This window comes from Desmodus rotundus, chromosome 7, assembly GCF_022682495.2.
Source record: "Desmodus rotundus isolate HL8 chromosome 7, HLdesRot8A.1, whole genome shotgun sequence".
Taxonomy (NCBI): domain Eukaryota; kingdom Metazoa; phylum Chordata; class Mammalia; order Chiroptera; family Phyllostomidae; genus Desmodus; species Desmodus rotundus.
This window is the reverse complement of record NC_071393.1, coordinates 102032236-102046640: the sequence shown is the minus strand read 5'-3', so window position 1 is coordinate 102046640 and position 14405 is coordinate 102032236. Positions and strand designations below refer to the sequence as shown.

Here is a 14405-nt window from a genome sequence, read left to right as displayed (position 1 = left end):
CTACTTTATTTTATAGGCCACTGTACTTTCTCATACCACTCCCTCCTACTTCTTATTCATTGACCTCTTACATCATTTAGCCTTGTTTTCTCTTTTCTTTTTTTTTTCATTAGTTTTCAGACATTTTTAGAATCTTATGTATGTTTCCATTAAAAAAAAAAAAAAGCATGATGTCCACACCTCCCTCTAGGTGTCTGTACTCTGTCTTTATTCAACTCACTACACTTCAACTTTACCCCTCTCTATGCCTCTAGAACAGATATCAGCAAGGTTATTGATCCAGTAGTTGCCAAAGTTATTAGACACTTATTTATAAAATAATCCCTCTGCACTGTTAAATACAGCATACTTGCTCTTTCTTAAAATTATATTCTGCTGACTTTCTTCCTACCTCTGTGCCCATTCTTCAGTCACGTTAGCAAATTTTTGCCTTTTCATTTATCCATTTAAAGTTTATCCTATTCAGAATTCCTACCTCAACTCTCTTCTCTCCTTCCAGAGTCTTCCTGTGCAATCCTACCCACCCTTTGATGATTCCCAAATCTGTGTTTCAGACCACATTACTGCTAAGGTCTATATATCCTGACTCGCCTTAAAGTCATTATATCTCATACTGAAATCATCTCCATACACACCAATGCATCCCTGTCTCAGAGAATGGCATGACCATCCCCCTAGCTGTCCAAAATCGAAACCTGGGTATGTTCTTTGGTTCTTTCCCTTCTCTATTTCACTGTCTCCACTCCACACCCATCTAGTAGGCTAGGTCCTCTCAGTTGGGCCTCTTAAGTATCTCTTCACTTTTTTTCACTTCTCTCTCGTTTAACTACCATCATCGCCTCCCCTGTATCATTGTAGTTGTCTCCTTTCTCAGTGGCTTGTAGCCCCTCCAGGCTATAGCCAGAGTGACCTTGCTAAAATGCAAGTGCAATCATCTTAATCTCTTAATTAAAAATCATCAGTAATCTCTATTCCTTTGTTCTCTGTATAAATGTGGTTCCATAAAATGGTTACAAGTAAGGGATTTTATAATCTATCTGTTGCTGATCTCTTGCCAACTCCTCCCTGCTTCTTTTGCTTTTGGTTTTGCAAACATGCTATCTTCTCTAGCTCTTTCCTTACCTCATTGTTCAGCCTGGCCAACTGTGATTTCAGCTTCGGTGCTACTTCTTGTAAGCCTTTCTTGATGCATCTGGAGATTGTCTTAGGTATTATTTTTATGTTCTCCTACAGCCCTCTGAATTTGTCTCTAACATGACATTTGTCCTTCTCAGTGTCCTTATCTAGCTCTTCCACTGTGAAGTTATGAACTCCTTGAGAGCAGGGACTTTGTCCTTTACCTTTTGACTCCCAGCATTTTTAGCACATAGGAACTTGTTAAGTGTATGATGAATGTGTGAAATATTTTATGTATATTTTATTTTTCTTACAAGGTGGTAATGAGTACTTTTAATAAATGCCATCATTTCTTTTTGCAGAAAAAAGTTGTCTCGGGTACAGCAAGCAAACCAAAACAGGATGATGGTGGAAGAATTGCAGCTAGAAATCGCCTTGCTGCCGTAAAAAATGCAATGAGAGAGAGAATTAAGCAGGAAGAACGTACTGAGGCAGCAGCCTCTGTGTTACCAAAAGAAGTTGATAAAATTGTGTTTGATGCTGGATTTTTCAGAGTTGAAAGTCCTGTTAAATCATTCTCAGGTTCGTTTTTCTGCTGAGACCACTTAATAATATCTTGGTTGGATAGGAGATTGTATAGGAAGTGAAAAATAGTCTTTACATGAAGGGATATAAGCTTTCTGTGATTTCTGGAAAGTAGACTACATGCTCACTCACAAGCACATGCAAACTACATGCTTTTAAGTGACTTCACATCTGTTATTACCTCTTAACCCCACGATCCTGTGACGTAGGTCAGGATCTCAGGAGGTAAGGAACACGATGGGAGCATGACAAGTTAGGTGATTTTCAAAGCTGGATTAGAATTTAAGACGCAAAGGAAACTTAGTCATTAAACTGTCACACCTCTCTACTGTGCTTTTTTAAAATGAAACTTATGTAAGGTGGTTTTGGTTTTAATTTAATTTGTATTAAAACTTTGATCTTTTGGATACAGTGTAAACACACTAATTTTCTAATTTTAAAATATTTTAGGAAACAATTCTTATAACTTTCTAACTGTGGGTGTATTTTTCAAGAGCAATTTTTCATAGACTATCTTTATTAGATTGAGTTTATTAGCTGTTGGATGAGAGGGCACCGTTGAAGTGGTCTGTTCCTTATATCTCAGTAGATACTTCTGCCAGTGCTTTAAGAACCAGATACTCATTTTCAAAGAGAAAGGGCCCAAAGCCTCTTTGAGTACTAACCAGTTGAAGAGCTGTTTTCTCCCTCTTATTTAACTGTGTCCACTGGGAAGTTTTCTGAAAATAAAGCTTAGCTGCTCTCTAATATTTACGTGAAAATGTAAATTTATCACATCAGTTTAGGAATTGCCTCGCTGCTAAAAGCGCGGCTGCTTGCTACCTACTTCTCGAGGGCCCTAGAGGTTTCCCCAGCTATGAGCCCATCACTTTTTCCATGTGCGCAACTCTGCATGTGTAACTAGGGAGATAAATGTTTATGGCAAAAGTCGATCTTTTTAAAATTGAGTTTTACGTATAGAGCACTTAGTTATATGAGGCTCGTTACAAAACAGAAGTCCCCCACAAAGCCCTTCTCATCCCATTGTCACTCCCTAGAGGCAACCACTTTTACTTTTTAAAACTTTTAGGTTATAGTTGATATACAGTTAGTTTCAGGTATACAACGTAGTGATTAGTAATTCTTCACAGAGTCTTGGAGTCTTAACTTGTTTACGGCCTTACCTGAACAAGTGTAGGGTTTTTTCCTGAATTACTCCTTTGATTTACTCACCTTTGTTCTCTCTGATTTTTCTTTCAGAAATACATATTTTTCTCTTGGTAGATAGACTACTTTTATCATTCTTTCCTGTACTTAACGTTTTCTTCTACTCCCTGGATTTCCTCAACTTCATTTTAGCTGTCATGTTTTTAATTCCCAGTAGTTCTTCCTCATTCTTGGAATGTTTCATTTCATCACAGGCTGTACTTGTTCATAACTGCACTGTCTTATCTTTCTGAGGGCATTAATGAGAGCTTTTATGTTTCTTTCCCCCCATATAGTCCATATTTGTTCTGAGATACTTTCATCTGTCTGGTTTTGGTCTCTCTCACATGAGAGGCTCTCCTTGGGCGTCTGGAGCTCGTTTGCAGCCCACTGATGGTGGGAGCGGGGCTCTGCGTGGCAGTGCACGCATGGGGACTGTACTGTGGGTGGTTTAGCCTCACACCCCTATGCTGCGACCCTGCATGTCACTGTTTTTGTCTTTTCACACAGGCTAGATTCCCCCAAGAATAATCTTTCAGTCTGTTCCCCCGAGGGTATAATTCACTGCCATTCTGGCTGCCAGTCTTTCAGGAGCCATGGGGGTGGGGGAGGGGGTGAGACAGAAAGTGTGCAGGGAAACCTGAGTGCCCCACAGATTATTTGTAAATACTCACTTAATCCCTTTATTTTCGATATAGTGCCCATCTTGCAACCTTACCTGTTACCCTCTAAATCATAAACCCTCTGTTTCCCTTTTTGGGTGAGATAAGCCTCCAGTTTTCTGATTTTGGTGTGGGGGTGGGGGGGTGTGGATGACAGTTGCCCAGCTGTGCAGAGTGAGGAAAGCAACCTGGGCTCTAATTGTTCCTTGAAGTGACTTTGAACCAATCTGCTTCTCTACTTCCAGAGATACTTGAGGCCAGCAGTTCTGTTGAGGGGTGCTATGGTATAAATTGGGTTGATTCTCATCTTCCCTCACTGGTTGCTTAGGATTTATTTTCTTGAAAACACTAAGTAAAATTTCACTTACTCATCTTTATTCCAGCTTCCAAATTTTTCTGGTTCTTGTCTCTATTTTAGTTTCCTCCGTCTTTGTAGCATTCTGCCTTTTAAAATGATCTATTACTGCTTATAGTAGTGGGATGTCAAGAGGAAGCAGAGTGTGATGTGTGTGTTCAATACTGTCTTTAACCAAAGGTTCTGGGCATTTGACTTCAACAAACATTATTTTATAGGAGAAAAAGACGGTAGTTGGTACGGGGAATAGGAAGAATTTGTACTGTCTTCCTAGTTACAATGAAAAGTGAATAAAAGAACTTTTAATATTGATGATGTGGTTTCTTTCATCTTCTAGGACATTCTGCCTCTTCTGAACGTCTTTCCCAAAGACTTTGGACACCTAAGTCTGTCAGCAAAGCTGTGTCTGACAGCAGGGCTGATGTGGGCCTTCTAAGACACACTGTACCACCAGAGGCTCCTGAGCCTCAGGGTGCCACAAGGGGACATGCTGATGAGAAGGCGTTGCTTCCAAACATTCCTGAAAACAGGTATTTCTTTACTGTGTTATTAAGAATTTAATTAGATGCTGACATTAAATATTATTTCAGATTGTTAACCTGCTAAAATATGCAAGCCATGTATTTTTAATTTAATTTCAGAATCACCCTGTAACATATAGGCAGTACTTCTCTCTTATAAATGAGAAAACTAAGGCTTAGGATTTCAGAATCCTGAATGGTCATATTTAGCAAAGAATGGGCAAAGAATACCATAGAACTAAGAAGAAAAGAAATCATTATAGTGTCCTTTGGTGCTAACTACAGCTTTGGTGCTTAACAGTTAATGTAACTTTACTTCACCTTCATCATCTACAAAGAGCAATATTGATGCCTCCTTACAGGGTCATTGAGAGGGAGGCATCTGTTCCAGCCTTTATAGAAAGTGACTTGAGATTGCTGTCTTGACAGAAGGCAGAGCATGAGAGGAGGGGGAACTAAAGTGCAGTGCACTGAATGATTACTAGGGACTGGCTACACATGGTTCTAGGTTCTTAGCATGCCCCATTTCATTTAATCCTCATGACAACCCTGGGAGGTACTAGATTGATGCGGGCTCCGGCCCACAGGGTCCGTTTGTTGTGGCTGCGATGAACAAATTCACACGGACTACAGAAGTCCTGTGGAGAAAAAGGGACAGCATGGCCACTCCCTGAGGGAGAGAGAGGTCAAGAGGGCCAGAGGGCCGACCCCTGCCTGGACAGGCTTTTATTGCTTTTTGGGGTACATTACATTGAGGATGGTCCTCATTTACTATGCACAGGTTCTCTGTAGGTGATTACCTTTTACAGATAACAAAGGAAAGAATGTTGCTAATTACTTCAAAGAGAAGGATGTTGCAGATCAAGGGGAAAAGTGGTTGAACTGGTTACACTCCATACTTGGAAGGTTTAGCACAGATTTTAGGAAGTTACTTTAAAGATATGCAGTAAACATTTGCTGCCTCAATTCAGGATGAGGGAGTTTTAGCAAAAAACAAGCCTCATAGCAGCCTAGGTACAATGCAGGCCTGATTCCCCACAGGAAAACAGATCCATGGGCTCGGTTCCTGAGCGCTGACTTGCTCCCCACTGGTTTTCTGAGTCAGGGGCTGGGCTACATTCACTATGCCACATGGCTAGGTTCCCTATACTAGATCCCATTTTTCAAGTGAGAACACTGCAAAAGTTAGTAACGCACCCAAATTCAACTTATAATCAGTGACACTGGATGCTGCTTGCACTCTTCTACTGCCTCTGTACAAATGGCATCAAAATTACCTGTTTAGTCCTTGTTCATGATGTAAATGTACTGGAAGTCTGATAGGAAAAGATACTTCAAAATAAGTAAAAAATAGAATTATAGCCTAGAGCCAAGAGAGGACTATTGGATTTATTATTAACCTGGAGATGAGACAACATTGAACACTCAGTCCTCGCAGCAAAGAAGGCTGTCAAAAATATAAAGAATGCCCTATGAATTGAAATAGGGGAAACAAATGAACGTTATTGTTCTTAAACAGTTCATAAAACAAGTTTAGAATTTTTAATTTTTTGTATAAACCAAAGTATTATTGAGCCTTTGTGGGGGCTAAAATATTTCAGATGTTCTAGAAGTCTATGGATTATATAAAATACCACTTATCATTTCTTAAATGCAAGTTCTTTTACTTTGTATATACTGTAGTTTATTATCTTGTACTAAGAAGATCCATAATTATATTTAAGTGATATTAAAAAATTTTTACTTAATTCCCAAAGTAGTCCTGAAAGAGAGCATCTGACAAGTAAACTTCATGCAATGAAAGCAAAGTGAAGCTGAAAACTAGAAAAACTGGAAAAATACATATGTGTATTGTGTATGTGTGTGTGTGTGTGTGTGTGTGTATATACACACAAAAACCCACAACTTGGAAGCAGTTGCAACAGATATTTTTAATAAAGTACAAGACAAGAACATTAGGATTATGTGCTGTATACACTATAACCAACAAGTAAATGTAGCCAGCTCCAGCTACACAATAGTTGAGTTATTGTTTCACCCTCCCCCCTTGTCCCCCCAGAAGTCAGCTTTCTCCTAACCTTCTCTGGTATGTAGTTCTGGATTTGGCTGAGGTTCAGAGAATTGCTGGTGAACTGACCAACATGGAAACAGGCTTGTGAGCTTTCTGGGGAAGAATACATTTGGTTTGTAAAACCACCCCATAGTAGCTATAGTCCCAACCTAATCTATTTGATTCAGGCCTGATCTTGAACTGGGCTCCATTTTTTATCATAAAGGATAGTATCTAACGCAAAAGATACCAATATGATTATCTGAGTACAGTGCTATTTTTTTTTCTTTTTTCAGGAACAGCATAGAAGATGCTCAGTGTCCTAGATTACAAGATTTAACTGAAGTAAACCATGTGAGTCTTATTCTAGTGTAGTAGATAGCCCAGCATGTTATCTATTTATGTTACTCTATATAGTAGCTCCATAAACAACCCCCATAATTTCCATTGGAAATCTAAAATGAGTAATATAAATTGAGAGTTTTTGTTTCAAAGTCCTTTAGCTTGTTTGAGACTGTAGTGTCATTTTGTATTCTCCAACTCACATCAAGATTATTTTTTTTAATTTTTTATTATAACACAGCCACATTTATTTATGTACATATTATATCTCGTTGCTTTTGCAATAGAATAGAGTTGAGTAGTTGTCGCATAGAGTTGAGTCTCTGTGGCAGAGACTCTATGGCTCAAAAAGCCTTAAAAAAATATGCTGTCAGTCACATCACAGAAAATGTTTGCCAGTCTCTGAAATGAGTACAGGTATTGCTGAGAAACTTTCCTTTGATCATACTATTGCTATTATTATCTGAACTAATTATTTAAGAAGCAAGGTAGTAGGGTTTACAATGTTCTTTAGCCTGCATTTAGAATGTCATCCTTCTATTTTATCATTTTTTTAAAATTTATTTTTAGAGAGAGGGGAAGAGAAGGAGGAGAGGGAAAGAAACATCAATGTGTGGTTGCCTCTCACACCCCCTACTGGGGACCTGGCCTACAATCCAGGCATGTGCCGTGACTGGAAATCGAACCAGTGACACTTTGGTTCGCAGGCCCGAGCTCAATCCACTGAGCTACACCAGCTTGGGCTATTTTTATCATTTTTAATAGCAATAAGACTTTTTCTAATTGTTCCAATTTTTGGTAATTAAATATAATCATTTTTATTTCTAGGATGTAAATAAGATAAACATTGAGATGGATTGTTCACTCAGTGAAAGAATGAGTTTGCCTCTACCTGCTGGTGAAGTGGTTGTCATAAATTCTTCAATTACAACACAGGATATTTTGATGAGTAGCCCTGAAAAAAATATACCACCACAAAATAACATCTCACAGGAAGAAGAGATTAAAATTTCCCATTCAGGTGAGGTCCTTTTAATATATTTGAGGCTTTATTAAATGAATAAATTACACTAATGTATATTGTAAATATCCCCTAGGTACCAGTTGCTAAGAATGAAGGTTGAAAGTTGGACACAGTAAATATTTTGAGAATTAGTTTGTGTTGTAGCACCCTATTCTCCCCCCCAAAATTTTTTGAGGTGGACTTACTAAAAATCAACGGCAGATACTAGTCCATGTTGAAAATAAGTAGCATTTTACATTAGACCTTCACTGTTTGTGAAAACTCAGAATTAGAAAAAATCCCCTCAAGTTTTTTCTTTTTTAGTTCTCCTTGCAGCACATACATCCTTAAACCATTCTTCCAAATGCCCTGTTTTTCTTCCCTACTGTTTATTCCTGCCTACTTTGTTGTGATTGCTCTGCATTAGGAAATGGCTCTTTCATTTTATAATGTAACGTCTGATAGTTTCACGTAATTTCATCTGCTACTCAGCGGTGCTGTTCTGGCTGGGGCCTAAGACAAAATGAATGTTACTTTGGCTAGACATTTAAAGGACTCCAGCTCTGTTCTTCATCTAGCATCTTTTGGGTACCTTTAATATTACAAGCATGAGATTTGCTTACAGAAGACTCTTTTTATAATGAAATTAAGGATACGAATTTTATTAAGAAATTCAAACACACTTTAAAAAATGTTATAGCATAAGATGACCTATATTTTTGCCCTAGCATTTGATAATATGGAACTTTTCATATTTCTCAATGCTTTGTTTATTTCTAGCAACCCTTGACCACAAGAATAGTCTTTAAAAAGTTAAAAATATTTTTTTTGTTTTTCAGTATTATTTGATAAAAATCTTACTACTGAATGCCGTCTTCTTGATTCAGTAAGTTTTCAACTTAATTTGAAAGTTTCTTTAAATACTGGATTTGTTTTATAAAATGAGTATTACTTTTTAATTTATGTACAAAGTTTAAAATTTATATCTTGTCATCGTTTTCTTTACTATGAAATCTATTTGTACATTTTTATCAAAATGGGAGCAAAATTTCATGTTTATATACTTTAAAATATAGTAATTTTTATTTCTAAATTCTGAAGATTTATTTCCCTTATTTGATCATATATGATTTATGATCAAATTTGTTATGACAAATTGATTGAATACTTGGCTTGGATCATGTTAGGGATTTCTAAGTCATGCAAGAAAAATATAACGTAAAGTTTCTGTTCACCTGCAGTTTGCAGTTGGGCGGATAATGTCTGTTCTACCTTCAGTCATCATTGGTTATTTTCATTCTGTTTCTTTTAGATTACCATATTTATTTGGAGGCTATTTTAATTGGAAGCGTTCTTGGCTTTATTCTTGGTGATCTGCTTTTAAGTCCAGCTCAGACATTAGTCTTTCTATGAGGCCTTCCTGTAAAAGCTCTCATCTCTCCGTGTTAATTTATGGATAGGCACAGGTGCACACAGACACACAGTACATACACTGCACACATTTAATCTCTTATTAAAAGAATAATATGAATTATTATACCTTAACATGTAATTTCAGGAATCTTTTTACCTTGTTAATTGTAAATTCCTCTGTAGGCAGAGCTCTGATTTATGTTAACTATGACATGAATGAGAAAGTACTCTATTGCCTACTGTTTACAGCATTGGTTTGTAGCCCTCCACCCAGATATTTTTAGTTCAATGATCTGTAGTAGGGCCTTCATCGGGTGATTTTAATGTGTAGCCAACGTCAGCAACTCTGGTTTACCTTGAAATTTTCCAGGGCCCACTGCCAAATGGGTTGGGGACCTTAATAAAACAGAGCTAAGCCACCTACCTGATAAAAGAGTTCAAAGTAATTGTCATAAAGATGCTCACCCAAACATGGGAGAAGAATCAATGAATTCAGTGAGAACTTCCACAAGGAGATAGAAAGTGCCAAACAAGTTATAACTGAAATGAAAAATTTCCTAGAAGGGTTTAACAGCAGACTGGATAAAATGAAGTGCAAATCAAAGAGGAACACAAAGCAATGGAACACATGTGGACAGAGCAGCAAAATGAAAAAGAATTTTTAGAAGAAAAGATCCCTTAAGTGACCTCTAGGACAACATCAAGCAGAATGTCATTTGCATTATAAGGGCCCCAGAAGGAGAAGAGAAAGAGGACCAAAAAAATTATTTGAAGAAATAACGGCTATAAACTTCCCTACCCTGGTGAAGGAAACATACATCCAGACCCAGAAAGCCCAGAGTTCCAACTAAGATGAACCCAAAGAGACACACATCAAAAGACATTATAATTAAAATGACAAAAGTTAAGGATAAAGAGAGGATCTTAAAAGCAGCAAGAGAAAAACAACGTATTACATACAAGGGAATTCGGCAGAAACTTTACAAAACAAAGGTGAGTGGCATGACCTATTCAAAGTGCTGAAAGGAAAAAATTTCCAACCAAGAATTCTCTACCCAGCAGAGTTATCACTCAGAATTGAGGATGAGTTTGTTTAAGAGTTTTCCAAATAAGCAAAAGGTAAAGGAGTTCAAGACCACCAAACCAGGCTTACACAAATGTTAAAGGGACTTTTCTAAGCTGAAAAGAAAAGGCACTAAATAATAAGAAAACATATGAAAGTACAAATCTCACTGAAAAAATGTAAATATACAGTAATGGCAGTCGATAAATCATTTGTAAAACAAATATGAAGGTTAAAAGACAAAGGCAGTAAAATTAACTAAAATTACTATAATTAGTTAAGGGAAGCAGAAAATATAAAAATGTCAAATGTGTTATCAAAAATAAAACCTGTTGGGTGGAGGGAAGCAATAATGTAGGGCTTTGAACTGTATTCAAATTTAAGTTGCTGTCAACTTAAAAGAGACTATTACATACATAGATGTTATACAATCTGTGAACTTCATGGTAACCACAAGAAAAAACTTACAGTAAGCACACAAAAGAAAATGAGAAAGGAATCTAAACGTAACACTAAAGAAAGCCATCATGGTGGGGGGGTGGGGAATGGAGACAACTGTACTTGAACAATTAAAAAAAGAAGAAATAATAAATTAAAAAATTAATAATAAAAAATTAAGACAAAAAAAAAAGCCATCAAATCACAAGGAAGAAAGAGAAAAGAAGAACTACAAAAACAGCCAGAAAACAATAACAAAATTGCAATAAATGCATTCTTATAACAAATTTAAATGTAAATAGACTAAATTTGCCAACCAAAAGGCACAGAGTGGCTGAATGGATTTGAAGAAAAAAACACAAGATCCATCTGTATACTGTCTGCAAGAGACTTCTGAAATAAGGACATGCAGAGACTGAATGTGAAGGATGGAAAAAAATATTCTATGCAAATGGAAATGAAAGGAAAGCTGGTGTGGCTGTACTCGTATCAGAAAAAATAGACTTTAAAATAAAGACTGTAGCCCTGGCTGGTGTGGCTCAGTGGATTGAGTGCCAGCCTACAAAGTGAAAGGTCATTGGTTCATTTCCCAGTCAGGGCACAAAGAAAATCTTTAAAATTTTTTTTAAAAGGAATTGGAAATATTTTTTTTTCAAAAACAGACTAATAAAAGACAAAGAAGGGCTCTGCATAATCATAAAGGGATCAACCTAGCAAGAAGATGTAACATGTATAAGTATATGTGTAATATTAAGGACTTAAAAGGAGAAAATTAAAGCAATTAAATAATTGTAGGGGACATTAACACCCTTAAATCTGTTAACATTACAGCAACGGATAGATCAGACAAAATCATTTAGAACACATTGAACTACTCTTTTTGTTTTGTAAGGGAGGGAGAAAGGGGGAGAAAAACATTGATGTGTGAAAGAAACAGTAACTGGTTGCCTCTTTCACACCCCCAACTGGGGACCTGGCCCACAATCCGGACATGTACCCTGACTGGGAATTGAATCAGCAACCTTTTGGTTTGTTCATAGGCCTATGCTCAATCCACTGAGCCACACCAGCCAGGGCTGGACTACTCTTTCTGAAAGCAGCCAGAGGTACCTCTGAAAATGGTTTGCTGTTCACTTGACCCAGAAAACCCCACAAACTTATGCAAGTCAAGAGGTTTTAATCCTTGTGTTCACGTTAAGAACACTCACAAAACTGCCCATTAAGGGTATACATACCGAAAAAGCCACCAAGGATCTAACGGATGTCACTTTACAGAAGCAATGTGTGCCATTCCGTTGTGATAATGGTGGAGTTGGTAGGTGAGCCCAGGCCAAACAGTGGGGCTAGATACAGGGTCGGTCACCCAAAAAGAGTGCTGCGTTTTTGCTACATGGGCTTAAAAATGCGGAGAGTAATAATGACCTTGAGGGTTTAGATATAGATTCTCTGGTCATTCAGCACATCTAGGTGAACAAAACAGAACTGAACTTAGATGTGGCACAGAATTTAGAGCCCATGGGTGGATTAACCCATACATGAGCTCTCCCTGTCACATTGTGATATTCCTTAGTGAAAAAGAGCAGATTGTTCCTAAACCAGAAGAAGAGGGTTCACAGAAGAAAAATATCCCAGTAGAAACTGAAGAAACAAAACTTATGGACCAGGAGTAAATTCAGATTAAAAGAAATGCTAATAAAAGTAAAAGGGGTAAAAAAAAAAAGAAAGAAAGAAAGAAACATCAAGCTAAGTGATACATTGGATCAGATGCACTTAATAGATATATACAGCATATTCCATTCAAGAATGGCAGAATGCACATTCTTAAGTGCACACAGAACATGCTCCAGGATAGACTACATATTAGTACACAAATCTTAATAAATTCATTAAGCCCTGACTGGTGTGGCTCAGTGGATTGAGTGCCAGCCTGGGAACCAAAGATTTGCAGGTTTGATTCCCAGTCAGGGCACAGTCCTGTGTTGCCGTCCAGGTCCCCAGTGGGGGGTGCATGAGAGGCAATCACACATTGCTGTTTCTCTCCCTCTCTCCCTCCTTTCCTCTCTCTAGAAATAACTAAAATCTTTTTTAAAAAATGAATAAATTTAAGAAAATTGAAGTCATAACAATTACAAGAAGAAAACTAGAAAAACCACAAAAACATGAAGATTAAACTATATGCTACTGAACAAACAGTGGGTCACCAAAGAAATCAAGAATACCTAGAGATACATTAGGACAGAAATACAACATAACAAAACTACAGGATGCAGCAAAAGTGGTTCTAACAGGGACATTCATAACAATATAGGCCTACCTCAAGAAAAAAATCTCAAAATGGGTCAGGAGATGTCCTTGACTTGCTAAGCTTTGATCTCAGAATATAAAAAATTCATTAAGGCAAGTAGGGTCAAACAGCAACTATTGCCTGGCCCCCTTAAGCCACTAATTCCTTAAGGACCTCTGTGTATCTTGGCTTTCATTATCTTTCAAAGATGCCTTCTTTGCATTCAGGCTCTGGGCCACCCTGAATCTCCAGAGTAGAATGAAGTTTGTAACTGTGACCCACACTTTTCTTCCTTGGTCTCACCCTTCTTTAATCACAGGCCAAGACCTAGAGCATCAGGGACTTTGTGTGGGGAAATACTATTGATGTTATAATTTACTCTTCACTTGCAATGTTGAGGTAAATTGGTGAAACTCTTGATGGTTCTTTAAGTGACTTCTCTGAACTTGTTCTCCAGCCAGGCCTCAACTGCAGTAACCCATTCACGCCTGTGGGGAGGAGACGGCGAGAACAGGCCAAACACGTTTCCTTCGGTGGTAACCTGATTACCTTTTCACCTCTGAGGCCCCTCAGTGGAGAACAAACAGAAGAATTTTGAATTTAAAAATAATTCCAAACATTTTCCTTCATATTATCAGTGCTGTGGTATATTCTTACAATACCAAAAGGACGAATGAAGACTTCCTATTTTTGTTCACTTCTATTCAATCCATTTATATAGTGTCATGGAATGTTTTAATATTCAGTGTTTATCAAGTGTGTTTTGGATATGGTGCCGTTTCTCAAGGGAAGTGGGAATATTTTGTACAATAGCCATGCAGAATAAAAAGTGTACCATGCCTTGCCTTTCTTCTTTAAAATGTGTAAGCTTAAAGCTAAGAACGTTTACTCAAGAGCTTATGCTCTTCAGCTTAATCAAAATATATTACTAAACTTTGACAGAAATATTTGTGTCCTTTCATACTTTTAGTTTGAACTTTTCAATTTGTCAATGTGGAAGAGCTTTGCATATTGCATTTTCCAGGGTATACTGAGTTTCTTTAGGTGAGCTTTCTAGATTCTGATGTCAGTTTACATGTTGTAATTTCAAATGGTTAAATAGATGCCCATTAAGTTCTTGCCTTGTTTATTTTCCCCTTGACATGACTGACAGGTTCTGAAGGAAATGCCTTCTTTGAAGAGAATTAAATCAACCACTTTATGTGTTTGAAGCATTTCTCTTTTATAAAACTCTTAACCTATAGGTTTGTAGCAGACAGAGCCATCAGAGTAACAGAGCACCTAGAGGATTCAGCATCGCTGAAGCTTGTAACCAGACCCGAGTCCAGTTACTTCTGCCTTCAAACAGGTTGACCAATAAACAGGAACTGTGTGGATAATCCCCCTGA

The 14405-nt window shown here is 37.5% G+C and overlaps 1 protein-coding gene across 4 annotated transcripts in view; it reads left to right on the top strand.

The window, feature by feature from the left end:
• The window catches only part of DLGAP5 (DLG associated protein 5), a 35811-nt gene extending 21691 nt beyond the window's left edge, over positions 1–14120 (top strand). For 2 of the 4 annotated variants that reach the window (XM_053929079.2, XM_045202117.3), the window contains exons 14-19: positions 1479–1698; positions 4241–4433; positions 6771–6828; positions 7645–7837; positions 8659–8705; positions 13475–14119. In XM_053929079.2, coding sequence (XP_053785054.1) covers positions 1479–1698; positions 4241–4433; positions 6771–6828; positions 7645–7837; positions 8659–8705; positions 13475–13615 — 852 coding nt within the window. In that variant the 3' untranslated portion in view covers positions 13616–14119. Of the gene's footprint in view, positions 1–1478; positions 1699–4240; positions 4434–6770; positions 6829–7644; positions 7838–8658; positions 8706–13474 lie in introns of all 4 variants that reach the window. The other 2 variants (XM_045202118.3, XM_024567910.4) reach the window with 2 other exon arrangements.
• The last annotated feature ends 285 nt before the right edge of the window (positions 14121–14405 follow it).